The sequence below is a fragment of the Poromitra crassiceps genome (genome assembly GCF_964638095.1).
Source record: "Poromitra crassiceps genome assembly, chromosome: 6".
In the NCBI taxonomy this organism is placed as follows: domain Eukaryota; kingdom Metazoa; phylum Chordata; class Actinopteri; order Beryciformes; family Melamphaidae; genus Poromitra; species Poromitra crassiceps.
In genome coordinates, this window is record NC_139627.1 from 8,151,734 (window position 1) to 8,174,452 (window position 22,719).

At 47.6% G+C, this 22,719-nt stretch overlaps 1 protein-coding gene across 1 annotated transcript in view; it reads left to right on the forward strand.

The window, feature by feature from the left end:
* Positions 1–22,719, forward strand: part of LOC310778701 (protein Niban 2-like) — a 53,030-nt gene that overhangs the window by 2,619 nt on the left and 27,692 nt on the right. Inside the window, exons 2-3 of the mRNA XM_083639183.1 lie at positions 10,674–10,804; positions 19,883–20,011. Coding sequence (XP_083495309.1) covers positions 10,674–10,804; positions 19,883–20,011 — 260 coding nt within the window. The remainder of the gene's footprint in view (positions 1–10,673; positions 10,805–19,882; positions 20,012–22,719) is intronic.

A 22,719-nucleotide genomic window follows, 5' to 3' on the forward strand; every position in this document is an offset into this window, starting at 1 on the left:
TTTTAACTTGACACAAAAAAACATCTATGAGGATTTTACAGCAGAGCCATTCTGCTCTACAGCCGCGTCGTTCGGGTGCTGGGATAACGTAATGCATTGTGGGTAGTCGGCTACTGTGGCTAACGCTAACGGCTAGCGTAATAGTTACTTTACATGGCAGTAAAACGCAACTGAATGACCAAATTGATTGAACTTTTAACCATTTCGAGTAACACTGTTTCCATACGGACCCGCAGCGTTGGTTAGTTGTTTATACCGTGACTATATTTATAACTTTTATAACGTGCTCCAGCTTCTGGTTTATAATTCGGGTCTGCAGCCGAGTATAACAAAGGAAATGGCAAGCTGCAACAATAAGTCACGTTAAACCGGACCTTGTTCCCACAAAAAAAATTTTACAGTGAGGCATTCAAAAATAAGGTGGATACTTACTAGCCTGGGTCATGTGATCAGCCTGATCACATTCTGTTTCACTCCACCAATCAGTCTGGACTTCCACCCGCCCCCAGCGATTTCCTGAAATGACCATGTACCCGGGCCAATCAGGAAGCTGTGTTGTAGTTGACAACATAACCGGCCAACCAGGGCCACGGCTGGCAAAACAGTCATTGTGCCTCCCAAGTCTCAAAGCAACGAGCGGCAAAGTGAAAGTTAGTCAGTTATTGCAGAAATAGACTCAATAGCAACAATTAAACAAGAACAAGAGTAAGCACCAGCGGAGTTTCTCAGGCAAAAATAAGGGTGTATTCACACCTATCTCGTTTGGAGCAGTTGTTCCGAAACGGAGAGCATTTTCCCCCTTGGTGCGGTTCGTTTGGGGGAGTGTGAACACAGCAATCGCACTCGGATGCGGGACAAAACAAGCGGACCGAGATCGCCAAGAAAGGGTGGTCTCGGTCCGCTTCCAAACGAACTCTGGTGCGGTTCGTTTGTGGTGAGAACGTGAGCCGACCTCGATCCGCCACAACAGCAGTAAACGGTGCGCATTTTTGGATAAACCAGCTGCCGTAGTCAGCTGCGCTGTGCGTAATGGCCTGAAGAATGAACATTTTTATCGTTTAAAAACAACATCTTTCAGATCCTGTTTTGTCGACTTGTGACTTGCATCGATAAACTTTGGGGGATTTTTGGATCATCACATCAGCAGTTTGAATTCAATCAACTTACCTCGGACCATGGGAAGCAACGTTAATGTGTTGAATCTCTACGGATTTTGCGTGCGGTGCACACCGCCCTCTCTCTCCCTCTCTCTGGTCTCCATTCAATAAATGAAAACAAATCGTGGTAATCAGAGCCAGCCTTCTTTGTGATAAGATTGTCTGGTTCAATCAGACAATCAGACTGATTGCATGTCTTCCTCGAAATGTCCGTTATTATTAAATTATTTATTAATATTTTATTCCTGACAGGACAGGTGTTCATATAGCCTATGTCTCGGCTAATCCTCATCTCCGTGATAGTAGCCTAATAGCAGAATTTGCGAGGGTCTTTGATCTTCTATCTCCAAATTCCCAATAGCCTAAATAGGCTAAATAAATACATAGGCTTACATAGGCTACATAGCATACATTAATAAATAAATAAAGAACTTTCTCCCTCTCTCTCTCTCCCGATCCCTCCCTCTTTTTCTCTCTCTCTCTTTCTTTTCTCTCTCTCTCTCTCTCTCTCTCTCTCTCTCTCTCTCTCTCTCTCTCTCTCTCTCTCTCTCTCTATCTCTCCGCACGGCGGACGCCCGACATAGCCTAAAATGTAGGTCTAACAAAACGCATTTTTATAATCATATAGGAAAATCTCTGGGAATTATTTTGTCCATCCCGAGAGGCTATTAGCCTATCAGAGTCTCTGCTGGCCAATCCAGGAAGTTTGACAATACTATTTGGACCGTTTCATTTGTGGCTGTGTGAACACAAACGAACCAAGGCACAAATGCAACAATTGTATCAATTAAGTACCTGAATCGGAACAAAGCAAACGACCTACAGGTGTGAATACACCCTAAGTTTGAGACATTCTTCCAACTGGATTGAATTTGCAGATGCTGATTGGCTGAAGGAGTTGTCTGTCAAGGCAAGTACTCCCGCCCACTGAAATGGCTGTGAGTGGCTGGAGGTCCAGACTGATACATAGAGCGAAACAGGATGTGAGGTCACGTTCTCAGGATGGTTTTAGCATAGACATATATAAGGCTAGATGGCTTAAGGCGGAGTCACCAGCGTCGTTGAAGCGCCGCCATCTTGCTACGGCAGGCTTTCTGGTACGTTCTATGGTAGCTGTTGGAGGGTGCACAGACAAAAATACTCATAACTCGCTGAAATCTTGACGGATTTACAAACGGTTTGGTTTATTACAAGCATATTCCGTTCCCGAGATACGGCAACAACAACAAAAAAACACTAAAAACACTATTTTTTTGATGGGCTCCAAATTACACCAAAATTAAACCGAAGCATCTATGCCATGAGAGGGATTCAGGCACAAAGTTTCATGCAGTTTCATCCATTTCCCTAGGAGTTATGATCATCTGATGTGATAATACTAACCCAACAACAGATGCTCATAGCTCCTAGCAAAATGGATGAAACTGCTTGAAACTAGGTGCGTGAATTCATCTCATGATGATGATGCTTAGGTCTAAGTTTGGTGTAATTTGGAGCCAAAAATAATAATAAAATGTTAGCGTTTTTTTAACCCATAGATATATATAAAGCTGTGGTGCCGTAGCAAGATGGCCACCATGCGACGACGTCGCTCTCCATTGACCGGCAGCGTGGGTAAGCCATCTAGCCTTTATATATGTCTATGGGTTTTAGCAGCTATCTTACGTCCGTCTGTCCCACAGTCTCATTAGTCGTCAGACTGATCGACTCAGATTGTGTTAGATCAGTCTGTTCCCTGCTATTCATCTCTTATCCAGCTGTTCTATATTGAGGGGGTGCACATGTGTGCTGTGTGCTGTGTGCGTGTGTGTGTGTGTGTGTGTGTGTGTGTGTGTGTGTACACACACATGTGCAGGGCCGCTGCTGGCCATTTGGGTGCCCTAAGCGTAATTGTTTTGTGGTTTTCAGGCCGGGCATTAGATACCAAGCAGGCCAGGCCGATACGGGCTGACGTGCGTGCCGACGTGCGTGCCGGCGTCCGAAGGGCGGCGGCGAAAAATTTGGGCTGGGCCGTTTGAAGCCAGATTTGGGCTGTTTGAAGCCAGATTTGGGCCGTTTGAAGCCCGATTTGGGTCATTTGAAGCCAGATTTGGGCCAGTTGAAGCCAGATTTGGGCCGGTTGAAGACAGATTTGGGCCGTTTGAAGCCCAATTTGGGCCGAGTCCAATTTTACAATGAGATGCACCCACTTTAACCCTGAATAAAGTAATAAAACCACTAGTAAACCAGTAGGCGGCGCCTGGCCTGCTGTTCAGTGAGTGGCCTGACTGAGGGCACCAAAAAAAAAAAAAAAAAAAAATTTTGGTGCCCTCAGTCACATGATGCCCTACGCAGTCTGCGTACTCTGCGTATAGGGTGCGGCAGCCCTGCACATGTGCGTGTCTTGTGTGTGTGCGTGTTGGTGTGCGAAGACAAGCACTTCAGCGTTTCTGCTTTGGGAGTCTTGTTTAGAGTTCATCACACTTGCTGTCAAAGCACATTCTCACAAAATGATCTCCTCCCTTATGAACGAACACACACACACACACACACACACACACACACACACACACACACACACACACACACACACACACAATCATCCATAATTATGCGGTTCTTGTGATCAATAGCGAAAAGGACACCTGCTTATCTGCCTGCAGGCTAGCAACACAGGCTAGCAACACAGCACTGCCTGCAGGCTAGCAACACAGGCTAGCAACACAGCACTGCCTGCAGGCTAGCAACACAGGCTAGCAACACAGCACTGCCTGCAGGCTAGCAACACAGCACTGCCTGCAGGCTAGCAACACAGGCTAGCAACACAGCACTGCCTGCAGGCTAGCAACACAGGCTAGCAACACAGCACTGCCTGCAGGCTAACAACCCAGGCTAGCAACACAGCACTGCCTGCAGGCTAGCAACACAGTACTGCCTGCAGGCTAGCAACACAGGCTAGCAACACAGCACTGCCTACAGGCTAGCAACACAGCACTGCCTGCAGGCTAGCACCACAGGCTAGCAACACAGCACTGCCTGCAGGCTAGCAACACAGGCTAGCAACACAGTACTGCCTGCAGGCTAGCAACACAGGCTAGCAACACAGCACTGCCTACAGGCTAGCAACACAGCACTGCCTGCAGGCTAGCAACACAGGCTAGCAACACAGCACTGCCTGCAGGCTAGCAACACAGGCTAGCAACACAGCACTGCCTGCAGGCTAGCACCACAGCACTGCCTGCAGGCTAGCAACACAGCACTGCCTGCAGGCTAGCAACACAGCACTGCCTACAGGCTAGCAACACAGCACTGCCTGCAGGCTAGCAACACAGGCTAGCAACACAGCACTGCCTGCAGGCTAGCAACACAGGCTAGCAACACAGCACTGCCTGCAGGCTAGCAACACAGGCTAGCAACACAGCACTGCCTGCAGGCTAGCAACACAGCACTGCCTGCAGGCTAGCAACACAGCACTGCCTGCAGGCTAGCAACACAGGCTAGCAACACAGCACTGCCTGCAGGCTAGCAACACAGCACTGTCTGCAGGCTAGCACCACAGGCTAGCAACACAGCACTGCCTGCAGGCTAGCAACACAGCACTGCCAACAGGCTAGCAACACAGCACTGTCTGCAGGCTAGCACCACAGGCTAGCAACACAGCACTGCCTGCAGGCTAGCAACACATGCTAGCAACACAGCACTGCCTGCAGGCTAGCAACACAGCACTGTCTGCAGGCTAGCACCACAGGCTAGCAACACAGCACTGCCTGCAGGCTAGCAACACAGGCTAGCAACACAGCACTGCCAACAGGCTAGCAACACAGCACTGCCTGCAGGCTAGCAACACAGGCTAGCAACACAGCACTGCCTGCAGGCTAGCAACACAGGCTAGCAACACAGCACTGCCTGCAGGCTAGCAACACAGGCTAGCAACACAGCACTGTCTGCAGGCTAGCACCACAGGCTAGCAACACAGCACTGCCTGCAGGCTAGCAACACCGCTGTTGCTAGCCTGCAGGCAGTGCTGTGCAGTGAGTAAACCTCACTCTCCTAAAGGCTGCTTTATGCTCACCATGCCGTGAAGGGCGCGGGGGTGGAGCGAGGGCCGGACGCGTCAAATGACGTAAATTTGTTGGGCGTGGTTGGGCGATACCTCCGTAGGGCACCCACCGTGTACCTGAAGATTTTTCTCACAGCGCGACCTCCGCACGGCTTCTCTCCAAACATGGCCGCTTTCAAGCCACTGAGCCCTGAACACTGAGCTGTGTTTTCACCACATTTCCTGACCCATGTGGTAGGCTAAACTTTGATTTGCAACTGTTCGTTTTTAGTCATTTCACCAAGTAAACGTGTTGTGTTGAGAGCATGATTTGAGAGAGATTAAAAGCAGCACACAGTAGGCTATCAGCGATGAGAACTGAAACGGCTTTCAGTAAAAACAAGTTTGGTGATTCATTCATTGTACGGTCGTTTGAGAGTGAAAGCGCACTCAGTACTGCACATAATAGCATTTAATTGCGACTTTTTCACGGGCTGTTCTCACTATTTACCATTGTACAATAACATGCTGATCACTTGGCTGATCACTTCCGAGTATAAAAGCATCTGCCCCAGCGCGAGGTCCGCACGGTGACTCGCGGAGCTCCACCCCACGGAGCTTGCTCGAGTATAATGAGCCCTCTAGCCTCCTTGCTAGACCGTCCGCCTGTCATGCCAGAGGTTCCGAGTTCGATTCCCAGCTGTGGGAGGATGACACAGCGCAGGTTACATGTGTCACAGACCCAGCCTTCAAAGTGAATAATGCAGTTAAGATGGGTCCACAGTGTATGAAGCAGGTATCCGCTGCTAATTCACACAGGATACGAAGAGTTTCATTTGAAAATGCAATGTCAATCTATCACAAATTCAGACCTATACTTAGGCCTACAAAATGATTGAAAGCAAAATGTTAGTTTATAACTATTACTCACTGTTTTCCCCAGAAAAAAATGGATTTAAGAGTCAGATAATGGATGACAAAACGTGTCAGAGGTTTATATGTGACACCCTCATATCTCTCTTAGCGAGCTAGGTGCTAGTGCAGCGAGCAGAACTCAAACCCCACCGGCTTCCCACCCGCAGACACGGCCATTTGTGTCTGTAGGAACGTCTGACCAAGCCGGAGGTACCGCTGCCGGGAATTGAACCCGTCTCTCGGTGGTGGGCGAGTGCTTTTACCTTCATGACTGAAGAGGATACAACGGTTTTGTGTTGGACAGATGGAACAATTTAGGGAGCGTAGCTTTCAGCTCAGAGTGTGTGTGTGTGTGTGTGTGTGTGGGGGGGGGGGGGGGGGTGTAGTCTCTGTCCCTGTCCCACCTCCTCGGTCTCTCCCTGTCTGTCTGTCCCATCCTGTCCTGTCAGCTCTTTCCTTCCTGCTGGGCTGCTCCCTCCTTCCTGTGTCTCCTCCTCCATAAACAGCTGCTCCCTCCTTCCTGTGTCTCCTCCTCCATAAACAGCTCACAGTCGACAGAGTCTGCCACTGATGGAGCGGAACGCACTGATCCACTCTCAGACGGACTCGTTCCCCCACAATGCATCACTGAGAAAACACCTCCGTTTCCTCCCACACGTTCTCAGCTTAGTCATGGAGCTTGCAGGCTTGGGTGGGCCAAGAAACGCTGAGGCAAGCGATCGAGGGCTGGGTAGGTCAGGGATAGATAGAGGCTCCTACATAGATGTCAGGGATAGATACAGAGCCTCCTACATAGGTCAGGGATAGATACAGAGCCTCCTACATAGAGGTCAGGGATAGATACAGAGCCTCCTACATAGAGGTCAGTGATAGATACAGAGCCTCCTACATAGGTCAGGGATAGATACAGAGCCCCCCTACATAGGTCAGGGATAGATACAGAGCCTCCTACATAGAGGTCAGGGATAGATACAGAGCCTCCTACATAGAGGTCAAGGATAGATACAGAGCCTCCTACATAGAGGTCAGAGGTCAGGGATAGATACAGAGCCTCCTACATAGGTCAGGGATAGATACAGAGCCTCCTACATAGAGGTCAGAGGTCAGGGATAGATACAGAGCCTCCTACATAGGTCAGGGATAGATACAGAGCCTCCTACATAGGTCAGGGATAGATACAGAGCCTCCTACATAGGTCAGGGATAGATACAGAGCCTCCTACATAGAGGTCAGAGGTCAGGGATAGATACAGAGCCTCCTACATAGAGGTCAGGGATAGATACAGAGCCTCCTACATAGAGGTCAGAGGTCAGGGATAGATACAGAGCCTCCTACATAGAGGTCAGAGGTCAGGGATAGATACAGAGCCTCCTACATAGAGGTCAGAGGTCAGGGATAGATACAGAGCCTCCTACATAGGTCAGGGATAGATACAGAGCCTCCTACATAGAGGTCAGAGGTCAGGGATAGATACAGAGCCTCCTACATAGGTCAGGGATAGATACAGAGCCTCCTACATAGGTCAGGGATAGATACAGAGCCTCCTACATAGAGGTCAGAGGTCAGGGATAGATACAGAGCCTCCTACATAGAGGTCAGAGGTCAGGGATAGATACAGAGCCTCCTACATAGAGGTCAGAGGTCAGGGATAGATACAGAGCCTCCTACATAGAGGTCAGGGATATATACAGAGCCTCCTACATAGAGGTCAGGGATAGATACAGAGCCTCCTACATAGAGGTCAGGGATAGATACAGAGCCTCCTACATAGAGGTCAGAGGTCAGGGATAGATACAGAGCCTCCTACATAGAGGTCAGTGATAGATACAGAGCCTCCTACATAGAGGTCAGTGATAGATACAGAGCCTCCTACATAGAGGTCAGAGGTCAGGGATAGATACAGAGCCTCCTACATAGAGGTCAGAGGTCAGGGATAGATACAGAGCCTCCTACATAGAGGTCAGAGGTCAGGGATAGATACAGAGCCTCCTACATAGAGGTCAGAGGTCAGGGATAGATACAGAGCCTCCTACATAGAGGTCAGGGATAGATACAGAGCCTCCTACATAGAGGTCAGGGATACAGAGCCTCCTACATAGAGGTCAGGGATAGATACAGAGCCTCCTACATAGAGGTCAGAGGTCACGGATAGATACAGAGCCTCCTACATAGAGGTCAGAGGTCAGGGATAGATACAGAGCCCTCCTACATAGAGGTCAGGGATAGATACAGAGCCTCCTACATAGAGGTCAGGGATAGATACAGAGCCCCCCTACATAGAGGTCAGGGATAGATACAGAGCCTCCTACATAGAGGTCAGGGATAGATACAGAGCCCCCCTACATAGAGGTCAGGGATAGATACAGAGCCTCCTACATAGAGGTCAGGGATAGATACAGAGCCTCCTACATAGAGGTCAGGGATAGATACAGAGCCCCCCTACATAGAGGTCAGGGATAGATACAGAGCCTCCTACATAGAGGTCAGGGATAGATACAGAGCCCCCCTACATAGAGGTCAGGGATAGATACAGAGCCTCCTACATAGAGGTCAGGGATAGATACAGAGCCTCCTACATAGAGGTCAGGGATAGATACAGAGCCTCCTACATAGAGGTCAGGGATAGATACAGAGCCTCCTACATAGAGGTCAGGGATAGATACAGAGCCTCCTACATAGAGGTCAGAGGTCAGGGATAGATACAGAGCCTCCTACATAGAGGTCAGAGGTCAGGGATAGATACAGAGCCTCCTACATAGAGGTCAGGGATAGATACAGAGCCTCCTACATAGAGGTCAGAGGTCAGGGATAGATACAGAGCCTCCTACATAGAGGTCAGAGGTCAGGGATACAGAGCCTCCTACATAGCAGTTGTGTTATTCAGAAAGGAGGAAATGGCGGCATCCTGTTGGTTCAGTGAACCATGTAAACGCGTCTTTGGTTTGAATCCGGCCTGGCACCTCTGTTCCATTTACTCCCTTTCTTCTCCAGTCTCTCCCAACTTTGAAACCATCTGAAAAAAGGGGGAACAATTTATTAAATTAAAATCAATATAGTCTGTATGCAGTATTGTGGTGCACCTTGTTTTAAGATCTACTAAATTGCAAGTTTACGTTTATCGGGGGGCTGGAGTAGGACTGACATACATTTCAAGCAAATTATCTTTCTGTGCTGCAGCTATGCAAAAGCTCTCCACCCCAGACGTTTTGCTTATGAGAGAGCCATTCCAGACTGCCATGATATAGAACGTGTTGTAATTGTACTGATAATACTTAACAGGCCACTCCCAAGTTGTTATCTTTTCTTTCTAAATGACAAGACATTTTAATTTGATTACACTTTACATAGAGAACGGATAGAGCTTATGAAGGTCCTTTCTGTTCTCTTCCCTTGCTTTTGTGTGAGACTTCATAAGTCACATTAGAGTGAAGCTTCAGTGCCTCACTCCTCCCCAGCCGTTTTCCTCTCACTGTTACAGTACCTCAATTATCATATCATAACAATATAGTGCTGAAAAGAATGTGATGAAATTGTCTGCAAAGGAGTGTGCCAGGGCAACTGAGACACTTGTTTTCTTTTCTTTGGGCTTATATTGTCAGAACCAAACTGAACCTTTACTCATTTCTACAAGCTTTCTTGACTCATGCTTTCACTACAGGACTGCATTAACCCATTGATACCTGATGCAGCATTTGTGTGTGTATCCCTTTAAGACCGCGAACCGCGTTAACGCGGTCTTAAAGGGATACGCACACAAATGAGGGATATACACGCAAATGCTGCATCAGGTATCAATGGGTTCATTTGCACATCAGAAATGTGTTGAATGCCATCTTGTTTTAGAAAGTGGCCTAAAGGTTAGAGAAGCAAGTTTGTGACCAGAAGGTGGTCGGTTCAATTCCCCAAGACCGGCAGGATAAATCTGGGTGGGCAAAGTGAAAAAGCAGCGCTTGCCCCTCCCTCGTTAACACCACTGGGGTGCCCTTGAGCAAGGCCCTTAACCCCAACCGCTCCAGTGGAGCTGCTCAGTGGCCAGCAGATCAGACTGTGGTTGTACTGGTCAGCTTCCAGGTGTGAATGTGAACAGGGCGCTCCTGAAAAAGAGAGCATTGCTCTCAGTGAGACTCCCCCTGTATAAATACAGGAAAGAAAAAGAAGAAGAAGAAGACGCATAATTAGACTTATGAAATTATTTATTCTATTGTAAGTTGAATAAAGAGCTATACTGTATGGTTGATAATGTTACTGTGCAACATGCTATCATTGGCACAGAGTTTTTCTGTGGCATGTCTGCATATTTCCTGATCTGGCGTGTGTGTGTGCGTGTGTGTGTCTGTGCGTGTCTGTGCGTGTGTGTGTCTGTGCGTGTCTGTGTGTGTGTGTGCGTGCGTGTGTGTGTGTGTGCGTGCGTGCGTGCGTGTGTGTGTGTGTGTGCGTGCGTGTGTGTGTGTGTGTGTGTGTGTCTGTGCGTGTGTGTGCGTGCGTGTGTGTGTGTGTGTGTGTGTGTGTGTGTGTGTGTCTGTGCGTGTGTGTGCGTGCGTGTGTGTGTGCGTGTGTGTGTGTGTGTCTCCCTCACTCTGCAGCTGGCACCAGGCATGTGATGAGAGAGTTTGGGGACATCTACGAGCAGCAGTATGCCGTGGCCCTCTTCAACAGCGTCCGCTTTGAGATCGAGGGCGGAGGGGCGCCGCAGTCGCAGCTCCTTCACAGAAAGGCAAGTTCCTCCACTCCATTTCCACCAGAGAAGAAGAGTCAACGCCACACCCGCCCGCTAGAAACCTGAGTGACCATTACCGGCTTTTTCCTGCCTCAGAACGGGCCTGTGGGCGGTGACTAGGCACGGCAGTAAGCCTGATCGGTCTGATCCGGTCATGCTTGCTGTCGTGCGTACATTTGACTTTGGGGTTAGTGTATGTGTAGTGTAGTGTGTGTATGTAGTGTAGTGTGTGTATGTAGTGTATGTGTAGTGTAGTGTGTGTAGTGTGTGTGTATGCATGTATGCTTTTCCCCTCAACACAAATATGTCGTTGTCAGAAATGATGGAGCAATGTGTTTTCACAGCAGCCCAAGCTTCACACAGTCATTTCAATGTACAAATGTGAAAATGTAACTTTGCAACTCTCTAAATTAATTACAGTAAAAGAAGATACTTGATTTTGGGTTGGTGTGTAGTCAGAGTTGTCCTGGTCTTGTTCTGATTCTGTCTCAGATATATCAGTCATTGTCAGACCTTATGGAACAATGTGTTTTTACAGCACCCCACGTTTTAGAAAGGAAGCCATTTGAAGCAGGGTGGGCCTGGGTAGGCACAGGCCCACCCACTTCTTGCCCTGGCCCACCAGGGCAAGGTTGGTTGTTTTCTAGAGGCAAACTTGCTGCTGCCTTGCTAGCTAATGGTTTTGTAGCTTAGAAACGCAGGGTACATCATCTCCAGAGTCTAATGCATGACGACTTCATGACATCTAGGAATTTTGTCATGCAATTGCCCCACCAATTTTATCCAGGCCCACCCATAATTGAATTTCTGCCTACGGGCCACATCAGCGTTATGGTCAAAGGGCCGGTTCTAAATGTAGAAAATAAATAGAGTCCGCACACTGAATTAAAGTCAGCTCCCAGGTCAGTTTATTTTAACGTTTCGACTACAAAGTCTTCATCAGAAAAGGTTCTAAATGTAACACGATATAAATGTATAGCCTACTTATTATCATAGTACATAATTGCCTCTGATTCAATTATGTGTATTATGTTATCATAATTAAAATTGCTTAAGTGGGCAGGTGGGGGTTAGTCATGATTTTGCGGGCTGTTTCTGTGTCATCATCAATGATGTCATAAATCAGGAATTTTATTAGTGATGTCACTTGCAATTGTGATGTCATCAGTGATGTCACTCGAGCAATTGTGATGTCATCAGTGATGTCACTCGAGCAATTGTGATGTCATCAGTGATGTCACTCGAGCTATACAAGTGGTGGAAGATCCAAGCCATTCATCCAGTCGACCGGAAAGCCATAAGAAGAACTTTTCTCATAAGGAAGGAAGAACTCAACATTGTACCATGTACAAAACCAAGCAGACCGCCCGTAAATCCACTGGAGGAAAAGCTCCCAGGAAGCAGCTCACCACCAAGGCTGTCCGTAAGAGCGCCCTGGCCACCGGCGGCGTCAAGAAGCCTCACCGTTACCGGCCTGGAACAGCCACAGAGGCTCGACGCACTCTGTCTGGGACAGCCATGGAGGAGGCACCACTGCCCATGCCTGGGACAGCCATGGAGGAGGCACCACTGCCCATGCCTGGGACAGCCATGGAGGAGGCACCACTGCCCATGCCTGGGACAGCCATGGAGGCACCACTGCCCCTGCCTGGGACAGCCATGGAGGCACCACTGCCCCTGCCTGGGACAGCCATGGAGGCACCCTTAGAAATCAACCGAGCTGCTGATCCGCAAACTACCCTTCCAGCGCCTGGTCTTCAAGACTGACCTGGGCTTCCAGATCTCTGCTGTCACGGCTCTGCAGGAGGCCAGCGAGGCTTACCTGGTCGGCCTGTTTGAGGACACTAACCTGTGCACCATCCACACCAAGAGGGTCACCATCACGCCCAAAGACCTCCAGCTGGCCCGCTGCATCCGCGGAGAGCGCGGATAACACTAGAAAGACCACAGTGTCATTTTGAGCTTTTTGAAATGTATGTTCAATAACCTTGTTGAATTAAAAATGACAATACTGCGGGTACCTGACTTTTCCTAAAAGTGTCTGTATTGTCATTTAAAATATAGTTTTTATATGAATTACGCATGCAGCTAGGTTTGTCCTGAACTCAAATATATCAGTCATTGCCAGGCTTTTTTGGTCCTTGGGCCTTTTTCCCCTCTGCAGGAGAAAACCTGTATTACACACAGCATGACAAGCGAGATGTCCACAAGCTGTGCAGTGTGACTTCAACATGCCACTGCATTTCACTAGGTTCCATATGGAGGGTATTTTACAGAGGATTTAACCGCAGACATGCTACTTTTGCTGCCTTTAATGTCACAGATGTTCTTTCTATCCACTCGGATTCAGCTTGCTGTTAGAGAGGAGATTCCCTCATGTCATTTGGAAATTGATTTACTGGCCAATCTGAAATGTTATTGTAACGAATAAGATCACTATCTTCTCCGTCTTAAAACTGTCTCTCATGAATCTGGCTGCAGCTTCCAATCTGGCAATCTTTACAATCGTTTTTTTTATTCATTCTTGATAGCCACAATACACAACTTTGCACCCTCGTTTGTACCTGGACCATTTGTACCTAAAAAATAGTAGGCCTAATACACTTTATATTTTAATTCTTTATTCTCTCTTCTTTTACACTTACCACTTTCTATGTGTTTGTTTTATTTATCTTATCAAGATAAATAAGATAGATATTTCTTATCCATCTTAAATACCTTTGTGTGCAAAGTGTGCTATATGCAGTACATCAACTTTCCTTGCCTTGATCCTTATACAACACTTATATAATACACTTATATATTATAATTAACACTTTTTAAATCAACTGTTACAAAGTGATTTCCAAAACAATCAGTAGTGGGGCAGATTAAAGAAAAATCGTTCACTTCTGGAAAGAAGCACCAAAATTGGCACAAATACTCCTTTTGGATTGTTATTTTGATAAAAGCTATTAGCCACGCAAAAATCATAAAGTTTCCAAGATGGCCGCCATTTCCAGCCCAAAAATACTATTTTGGGGACAACTTTGTGTGGAATCGATCTTGCTATCAAGCCATACATTTATGACCACAGAGAAGCCAGATTTATTCTGTGTAAATTTCAAAATGGCTGCCATTTTAAGGATGACTGCCATTTCAGCCATTTTTTACCATAGAATTTTACAGTCCAGGGGGATTTTGATGATTCTGGTGTCAAATGACAGGTTTTTAACGATGGAAGATACAAAATTATACATCAAAAATCCTTTATATATATATATCTTTCTGCTATTTACTCTATTTGTAGCAGGTCGGAAGGAAGCTGACTGACAACCCTCAAAATGCTCAAGTGACATCACTGATGACATCACTCACTGATGACATCATTGATTACATTACTCAATCACTGATGACATCACCCAGTTGTGATGTCATGAGTGATGTCAACACAATTGCTGAGTAATTGTGATGTCATCAGTGATGTCACTTGAGCAATTGTGATGTCATCAAGTGATGTCATAAATCCTTCCTGGCTAAGGCTAGAAATCTGGAGGCAGTTTAAACTAACAGATTAGAAATCTGTACCCAGTATATACACTAACATATTTTACTGCGGACTGGCACAACAACTGCAGACAACAACTGCAGACTAGAGTCGACAAAGACAGGCTGAGCCCAAAAGGAATGGCTGCTCTAACATGGGATGACCACTACTACTACAAGCAGCTCCACCGTGCCGTCCACGTAGGAGACCTGGACAAACTGAGGACCCTCCTGCAGGAAGAGCGCTACAGAAGGAGGATCAATGAGAAGATGATTGTGTTGAACTACAACACCACCCCTCTGGTGTACGCAGCCTACAGGGGTCATGCTGCCTGTGTGGCCTACCTGATCACCCAGGGAGCCCATGTAGACCTAGCTGATCAGAGAGACCACGCGCCTCTCTACTGGGCCGTGTTCGTTGGTCACATGGACTGCGTCAGGATCCTCCTGGAAGCTGGGGCCGACCCAAACAGAAGCGTACCCCGCTCATACACCGATCATACACCGATCTTCTGTGCTGCCGAGAAGGGAAGGCTGGAGATACTGCAGGAACTCATCAGGTTCCATGCCGCTGTTCCTGTTGACATACCCACCCTCCACAGGTCTCCTCTCTACATCACTGCTGAACCCAACCGCCTGGACTGCTTCCGCCTGCTGCTCCAGGCCGCTGGCGTTCTGACCCGTGACGTGGCTTCTCACCTGCTGTATAAGGTGATGTGGGACCGGTGCGGTGCGCCCTTCGTTCAGCTGCTGCTGGACCACGGTGCTGACCCGGCCCTGGTGACCTGTGAGCAGGCAAAGCTGGAGGAGAGGGCGGATCCAGAGGCTCTCAGGGTCTTTCTGGAGGCCAAGAGATGTCCTCCCAGTCTGGCCCACGTGTGTCGGATCCGGATCCGCCAAGCGCTGGGAACACATCGCCTGAACCAAGTCCACTCCCTACCACTAACACAAGTGATGAAGGACTTTCTGCTCCACCAGAACTGACTCGAAGGACTGTCAGATGATCCTCGAATGGTCAGATGATTAAGGTTAAAGATGTCTTCAATGCATTGCATGTAATTTAAATAAAGTAAAGAAGGATATATAAAAAGCATTTCTGATGTATAATTTTGGATCTTCCACAGTTAGAAATCTGTCATTTGATACCAGAATCATCAAAACAGTGAAATTCTATGGTAAAAATGGCTGAAATGGCAGCCATCTTTTAAAATGGCAGCCATCTTTTAAAATGGCAGCCATTTTGAAATCTACGTGGAATCAATCTGGTTTCTCTGTGTTCACAAATGGTATGGCTTGATAGCAAAATCATTCATATTGGACAATTCTACACAAATTGCACCCAAAATTCAGGCTGGAAATGGCAGCCATGTCAGAATCTTTTTGACTTTTGCGTGGCTAATAGCTTTTATGAACATAATAATCCACAAGGAGGATTTGTGCCAATTTTGGTGCTTCTTTCTGGAAGTGAACGATTTTACATTAAAAGAGCATTTAATCTGCCCCACTACAGATAAATAAACACACTAAAGCTGCGTTCACACCAACCTATTAAAGTTTTTCGCTGGCATCGAGTTTACATACAAAGTCAATGCAAACGAGCGATTGAGCGTATATTCGCCCGGGAGAGAAATCGCTGGGCGTCCGAGCGACAGAGACAGAGCGATAGGGAGAAAATTTGCTCGTCGCCAGAGATGAAATATCCCAACTCGAGCGAAATTACGCTGGCATCAGTCGCTCGCTGTTCAACACTGATTGGCTGCCGTGTGAGAGTGAGTCAAGGATCACACTGGCTTGGAACAAACCGCTGGTTTATTGTGTGGCAACAAACCACATTGACAGCTGATTGACAGGCTGACAGCTGACATGAAGTGAAGTCTGTACTACCGGTATAGAGCTCGCGTTAGGAGCACGCTGATAGGCTTAGCTTGTAAACAACTACGGTGGCTCGTAGTGGACAAACATCATGACATTGCGTAACGTTATAGCCCCCAGATGTCCGTCAATTCGTGTGCCTGTTGACGAGCGATTTAAACAGAGCGACAGAGCGATTCCAAAGGGTTGAATGAAGCGACAGAGCGAAAAATAAATATCTCTGTGTGAACACAACTTAAGAGAGTAGAGAGAACACTCTTCACATCACTCTTTGTTAATTGTGGACATCGTTAAGCTGGCAGAATGCCATGTTGTGTCCTTTACATGAATGAGCTCATTCTTGGCGTCTCCCAGTCTCTACCATTATGTTAGTATTGCTAATGAGCTAGCCTCCATCTTTACCCTTCTCTATCCTTTTTTGTCTCCGCCATTTTTCTGGCCGTTGACTACAATATCCCAATTTATCACATTATTTTTCTCCTCATTCTGTGTCTTCAATAACATTACAGAACATGAGTGTGTCATGTTCAGCTCAGCAGTCTGTCATGTTACAGACTTACCGTTCAGCGCTCTGTGTCATGTTCAGCTCAGTGTCATGTTACAGACTTACCGTTCAGCGCTCTGTGTCATGTTCAGCTCAGCAGTCTGCCATGTTACAGACTTACCGTTCAGCGCTCTGTGTCATGTTCAGCTCAGCAGTCTGTCATGTTACAGACTTGCCGTTCAGCGCTCTGTGTCATGTTCAGCTCAGTGTCATGTTACAGACTTACCGTTCAGCGCTCTGTGTCATGTTCAGCTCAGTGTCATGTTACAGACTTACCGTTCAGCGCTCTGTGTCATGTTCAGCTCAGCAGTCTGCCATGTTACAGACTTACCGTTCAGCGCTCTGTGTCATGTTCAGCTCAGCAGTCTGTCATGTTACAGACTTGCCGTTCAGCGCTCTGTGTCATGTTCAGCTCAGTGTCATGTTACAGACTTACCGTTCAGCGCTCTGTGTCATGTTCAGCTCAGTGTCATGTTACAGACTTACCGTTCAGCGCTCTGTGTCATGTTCAGCTCAGCAGTCTGTCATGTTACAGACTTACCGTTCAGCGCTCTGTGTCATGTTCAGCTCAGCAGTCTGTCATGTTACAGACTTACCGTTCAGCGCTCTGTGTCATGTTCAGCTCAGTGTCATGTTACAGACTTACCGTTCAGCGCTCTGTGTCATGTTCAGCTCAGCAGTCTGTCATGTTACAGACTTACCGTTCAGCGCTCTGTGTCATGTTCAGCTCAGCAGTCTGTCATGTTACAGACTTACCGTTCAGCGCTCTGTGTCATGTTCAGCTCAGCAGTCTGTCATGTTACAGACTTACCGTTCAGCGCTCTGTGTCATGTTCAGCTCAGTGTCATGTTACAGACTTACCGTTCAGCGCTCTGTGTCATGTTCAGCTCAGCAGTCTGTCATGTTACAGACTTACCGTTCAGCGCTCTGTGTCATGTTCAGCTCAGTGTCATGTTACAGACTTACCGTTCAGCGCTCTGTGTCATGTTCAGCTCAGTGTCATGTTACAGACTTACCGTTCAGCGCTCTGTGTCATGTTCAGCTCAGCAGTCTGTCATGTTACAGACTTACCGTTCAGCGCTCTGTGTCATGTTCAGCTCAGCAGTCTGTCATGTTACAGACTTACCGTTCAGCGCTCTGTGTCATGTTCAGCTCAGCAGTCTGCCATGTTACAGACTTACCGTTCAGCGCTCTGTGTCATGTTCAGCTCAGTGTCATGTTACAGACTTACCGTTCAGCGCTCTGTGTCATGTTCAGCTCAGCAGTCTGTCATGTTACAGACTTACCGTTCAGCGCTCTGTGTCATGTTCAGCTCAGTGCCATGTTACAGACTTACCGTTCAGCGCTCTGTGTCATGTTCAGCTCAGCAGTCTGTCATGTTACAGACTTACCGTTCAGCGCTCTGTGTCATGTTCAGCTCAGCAGTCTGTCATGTTACAGACTTACCGTTCAGCGCTCTGTGTCATGTTCAGCTCAGCAGTCTGTCATGTTACAGACTTACCGTTCAGCGCTCTGTGTCATGTTCAGCTCAGTGTCATGTTACAGACTTACCGTTCAGCGCTCTGTGTCATGTTCAGCTCAGCAGTCTGTCATGTTACAGACTTACCGTTCAGCGCTCTGTGTCATGTTCAGCTCAGCAGTCTGTCATGTTACAGACTTACCGTTCAGCGCTCTGTGTCATGTTCAGCTCAGCAGTCTGCCATGTTACAGACTTACCGTTCAGCGCTCTGTGTCATGTTCAGCTCAGCAGTCTGCCATGTTACAGACTTACCGTTCAGCGCTCTGTGTCATGTTCAGCTCAGCAGTCTGTCATGTTACAGACTTACCGTTCAGCGCTCTGTGCTCCTGGTCGTCTTTGGAGGGAAAGTGGAGCACATGTTTGGAACGCTTGACAGGCGATTCCCTCGTCTGTTCTCCTCACTATGAATGTGGAGAGCAGGGAAACAAAGACAAAATCATGCGCATGATGTGTGCACCAATTATGGCCACAAACACACATTTGAAACACTTGTGACACAGTCTGTGTGTGTGCTGGTTGACAGAAGTAGGCGAACACGTGGTGAACTCTTGTGGATCAAGAAAAATGTAATGCAGTGGTTTGGTTTATAGACGTTCAAACACGATTCAAACATACAAAATAAATAAAGGCTTTATATGTCAAGCTTTTCGTCTGTACCCTCCTTACTGGATTTACTATATATTTATTATTGTATATTATTAGAGACTTCGGCTTTGTGCATACAGTACAGCTCAAGCATTTACTTTTTTCTTTCAATCTTTAGAGCTAGTAAGTCTGTTTTTTCATAGAATTTGGCTCCTTGTTTGGGCCATTTTGGATAAGTCTGTAACCTGTCCATATCTGCCAAAAACCAGTAGCTACTATCGCCCGACAAACATACTCATCATAACCTCTGACGTGTGCAGGAAACAACCCATCTCATAAATGGCATCAGGGATGTAGAGAGCATGCTGGGATAAAGTCACTCCTACACATTCTGCAGATAATTAGTCATCTAGGTAGGTAGCCAATCACAAGGCTTTTTAGTTTTCCAGCCCCGCCCCCCCTTCTCTCTCCCCACCCTCATTCTTGCCTTCCTCGCTGGGGCCGAGCTGTCTGAGTTACAGCGTGATTTGATCAAAGACAGGAAATCTAAAAAGAAAGTGGGTGGTGTGTGTGTGTGGTGTGTGAAAGTGTGTGGTGTGTGTGTGTGTGTGTGTGTGTGTGTGTGTGTGTGTGTGTGTGTGTGTGTGTGTGTGTGTGTGTGTGTGTGTGTGTGTGTGTGTGTGTGTGTAGTGGTGCCATGTAAACATTTGTGTGTTCTTGAGTGAATCTCTGCCCCCACACGTTTGGAAAGGCTAATTAAGTTTGGAGACCCCGGCAGCATCGAGGAGAGGCTGACTAAGCAAAGTTCATTACACTGATGCATGTTTTCCACCGGCCAATCGCGTTTTCACAAGATTAACGAAATTCAGAGTTGAATTAAATCTAATGTTCTCGTTAATACCTGATGAATGCACCGATTATGCTTCCCTATCTTATCACAACCCACATAGAAAAATGTTCGTTATGATTGATCCCGGACCGGTGCTAATTCATTGTGTTCTCTGCTCTTTGTGATTTGTCTGTTCGTTAGGACCCTCTTGCGGGGCGGTGCATCTTCTCAGGGAGTCTGTTTCAGTACCTGGAAGAGAACAGGAAATGGAGGAATCGCTTCGTATTCGTGGCTCATAGCTACACCATCAGCCTCTATGAGAGCAAAACAGTGAGTGCGGTTACTCTCATACACAGACATGAGCTGCCATGTGTGTTGTTATCTCACTAATGTGCTATTCATTCAGTGAGTTGGCCAATAGAGACACTGCATGAAATAGGCCACGCCCATCACGGGGGAAAAGCTCTGTTCATTTCCACACACACAAAAATGTGGATCTAGCGGTCAAGGAAGTAAGTTGGAGTGTTCATGTTCCGTATATACGATCTTTTTGTGCAACACGCAACCATGCACGCGACATAGGAGAACCCCAGGATTGGAGGGGGGGGGTTTCTGTTTTCCCCCATCTTGGGCGTGGCTTCTGAATGATGACGCGTTACGCAGTGTCTCTATGGTAGGTACTGGGGTGTGCCTGTTACGCAGTGTCTCTATGGTAGGTACTGGGGTGTGCCTGTTACGCAGTGTCTCTATGGTAGGTACTGGGGTGTGCCTGTTACGCAGTGTCTCTATGGTAGGTACTGGGGTGTGCCTGTTACGCAGTGTCTCTATGGTAGGTACTGGGGTGTGCCTGTTACGCAGTGTCTCTATGGTAGGTACTGGGGTGTGCCTGTTACGCAGTGTCTCTATGGTAGGTACTGGCGTGTGCCTGTTACGCAGTGTCTCTATGGTAGGTACTGGGGTGTGCCTGTTACGCAGTGTCTCTATGGTAGGTACTGGGGTGTGCCTGTTACGCAGTGTCTCTATGGTAGGTACTGGGGTGTGCCTGTTACGCAGTGTCTCTATGGTAGGTACTGGGGTGTGCCTGTTACGCAGTGTCTCTATGGTAGGTACTGGGGTGTGCCTGTTACGCAGTGTCTCTATGGTAGGTACTGGGGTGTGCCTGTTACGCAGTGTCTCTATGGTAGGTACTGGGGTGTGCCTGTTACGCAGTGTCTCTATGGTAGGTACTGGGGTGTGATGACGCGTTACGCAGTGTCTCTATGGTAGGTACTGGGGTGTGCCTGTTACGCAGTGTCTCTATGGTAGGTACTGGGGTGTGCCTGTTACGCAGTGTCTCTATGGTAGGTACTGGGGTGTGCCTGTTACGCAGTGTCTCTATGGTAGGTACTGGGGTGTGCCTGTTACGCAGTGTCTCTATGGTAGGTACTGGGGTGTGCCTGTTACGCAGTGTCTCTATGGTAGGTACTGGGGTGTGATGACGCGTTACGTAGTGTCTCTATGGTAGGTACTGGGGTGTGCCTGTTACGCAGTGTCTCTATGGTAGGTACTGGGGTGTGCCTGTTACGCAGTGTCTCTATGGTAGGTACTGGGGTGTGATGACGCGTTACGCAGTGTCTCTATGGTAGGTACTGGGGTGTGCCTGTTACGTAGTGTCTCTATGGTAGGTACTGGGGTGTGCCTGTTACGCAGTGTCTCTATGGTAGGTACTGGGGTGTGATGACGCGTTACGCAGTGTCTCTATGGTAGGTACTGGGGTGTGCCTGTTACGCAGTGTCTCTATGGTAGGTACTGGGGTGTGCCTGTTACGCAGTGTCTCTATGGTAGGTACTGGGGTGTGCCTGTTACGCAGTGTCTCTATGGTAGGTACTGGGGTGTGATGACGCGTTACGCAGTGTCTCTATGGTAGGTACTGGGGTGTGCCTGTTACGCAGTGTCTCTATGGTAGGTACTGGGGTGTGCCTGTTACGCAGTGTCTCTATGGTAGGTACTGGGGTGTGCCTGTTACGCAGTGTCTCTATGGTAGGTACTGGGGTGTGCCTGTTACGCAGTGTCTCTATGGTAGGTACTGGGGTGTGCCTGTTACGCAGTGTCTCTATGGTAGGTACTGGGGTGTGCCTGTTACACAGTGTCTCTATGGTAGGTACTGGGGTGTGCCTGTTACGCAGTGTCTCTATGGTAGGTACTGGGGTGTGCCTGTTACGCAGTGTCTCTATGGTAGGTACTGGGGTGTGATGACGCGTTACGCAGTGTCTCTATGGTAGGTACTGGGGTGTGCCTGTTACGCAGTGTCTCTATGGTAGGTACTGGGGTGTGCCTGTTACGCAGTGTCTCTATGGTAGGTACTGGGGTGTGCCTGTTACGCAGTGTCTCTATGGTAGGTACTGGGGTGTGCCTGTTACGCAGTGTCTCTATGGTAGGTACTGGGGTGTGCCTGTTACGCAGTGTCTCTATGGTAGGTACTGGGGTGTGCCTGTGTGTTTGACCTTTTGGCCTCCCTTTACACCTGGCATTAACATACTGTACATCCTGGGAGATCAGATTGCCATCCAAATAAAACAAAGTCCAGGGTAGGGCTGTCACTTTTTCCCAAAATAAAGTTCGAACGAACTTCGAATTGCCGCAAAATGTTCGAATATATATATATATATACCGTAAATTCCGCACTATAAGCCGCACCGGACTATAAGCCGCAGCAGCAAAATTGACTGTTTTTTACATATATAAGCCGCACCGGACTATAAGCCGCGGGTGTTTTAATGGTTTATTTTTATTTTTATTGTGTTTTAATGTTTAATTACCATATGTAAGGGTTCGTGCACAGAGGGGATTGTCGGGAAAGAGATGGCTGTTTGAGGAAGCTCCCATTTATTAACATTTCAACAAAACAACATAACACAACACCACCTGTGTTTTTTTTTACAGTGCACACAGTGTCCGCGGTGTGGTGAAAAGAGGGCAAGAGAGGAAATTAAAACAGAAGTGGATTTATAGTTAGAAAGAGTGCTAAAGAAGAGAGAATTCCGTTTTTTATTTTTATT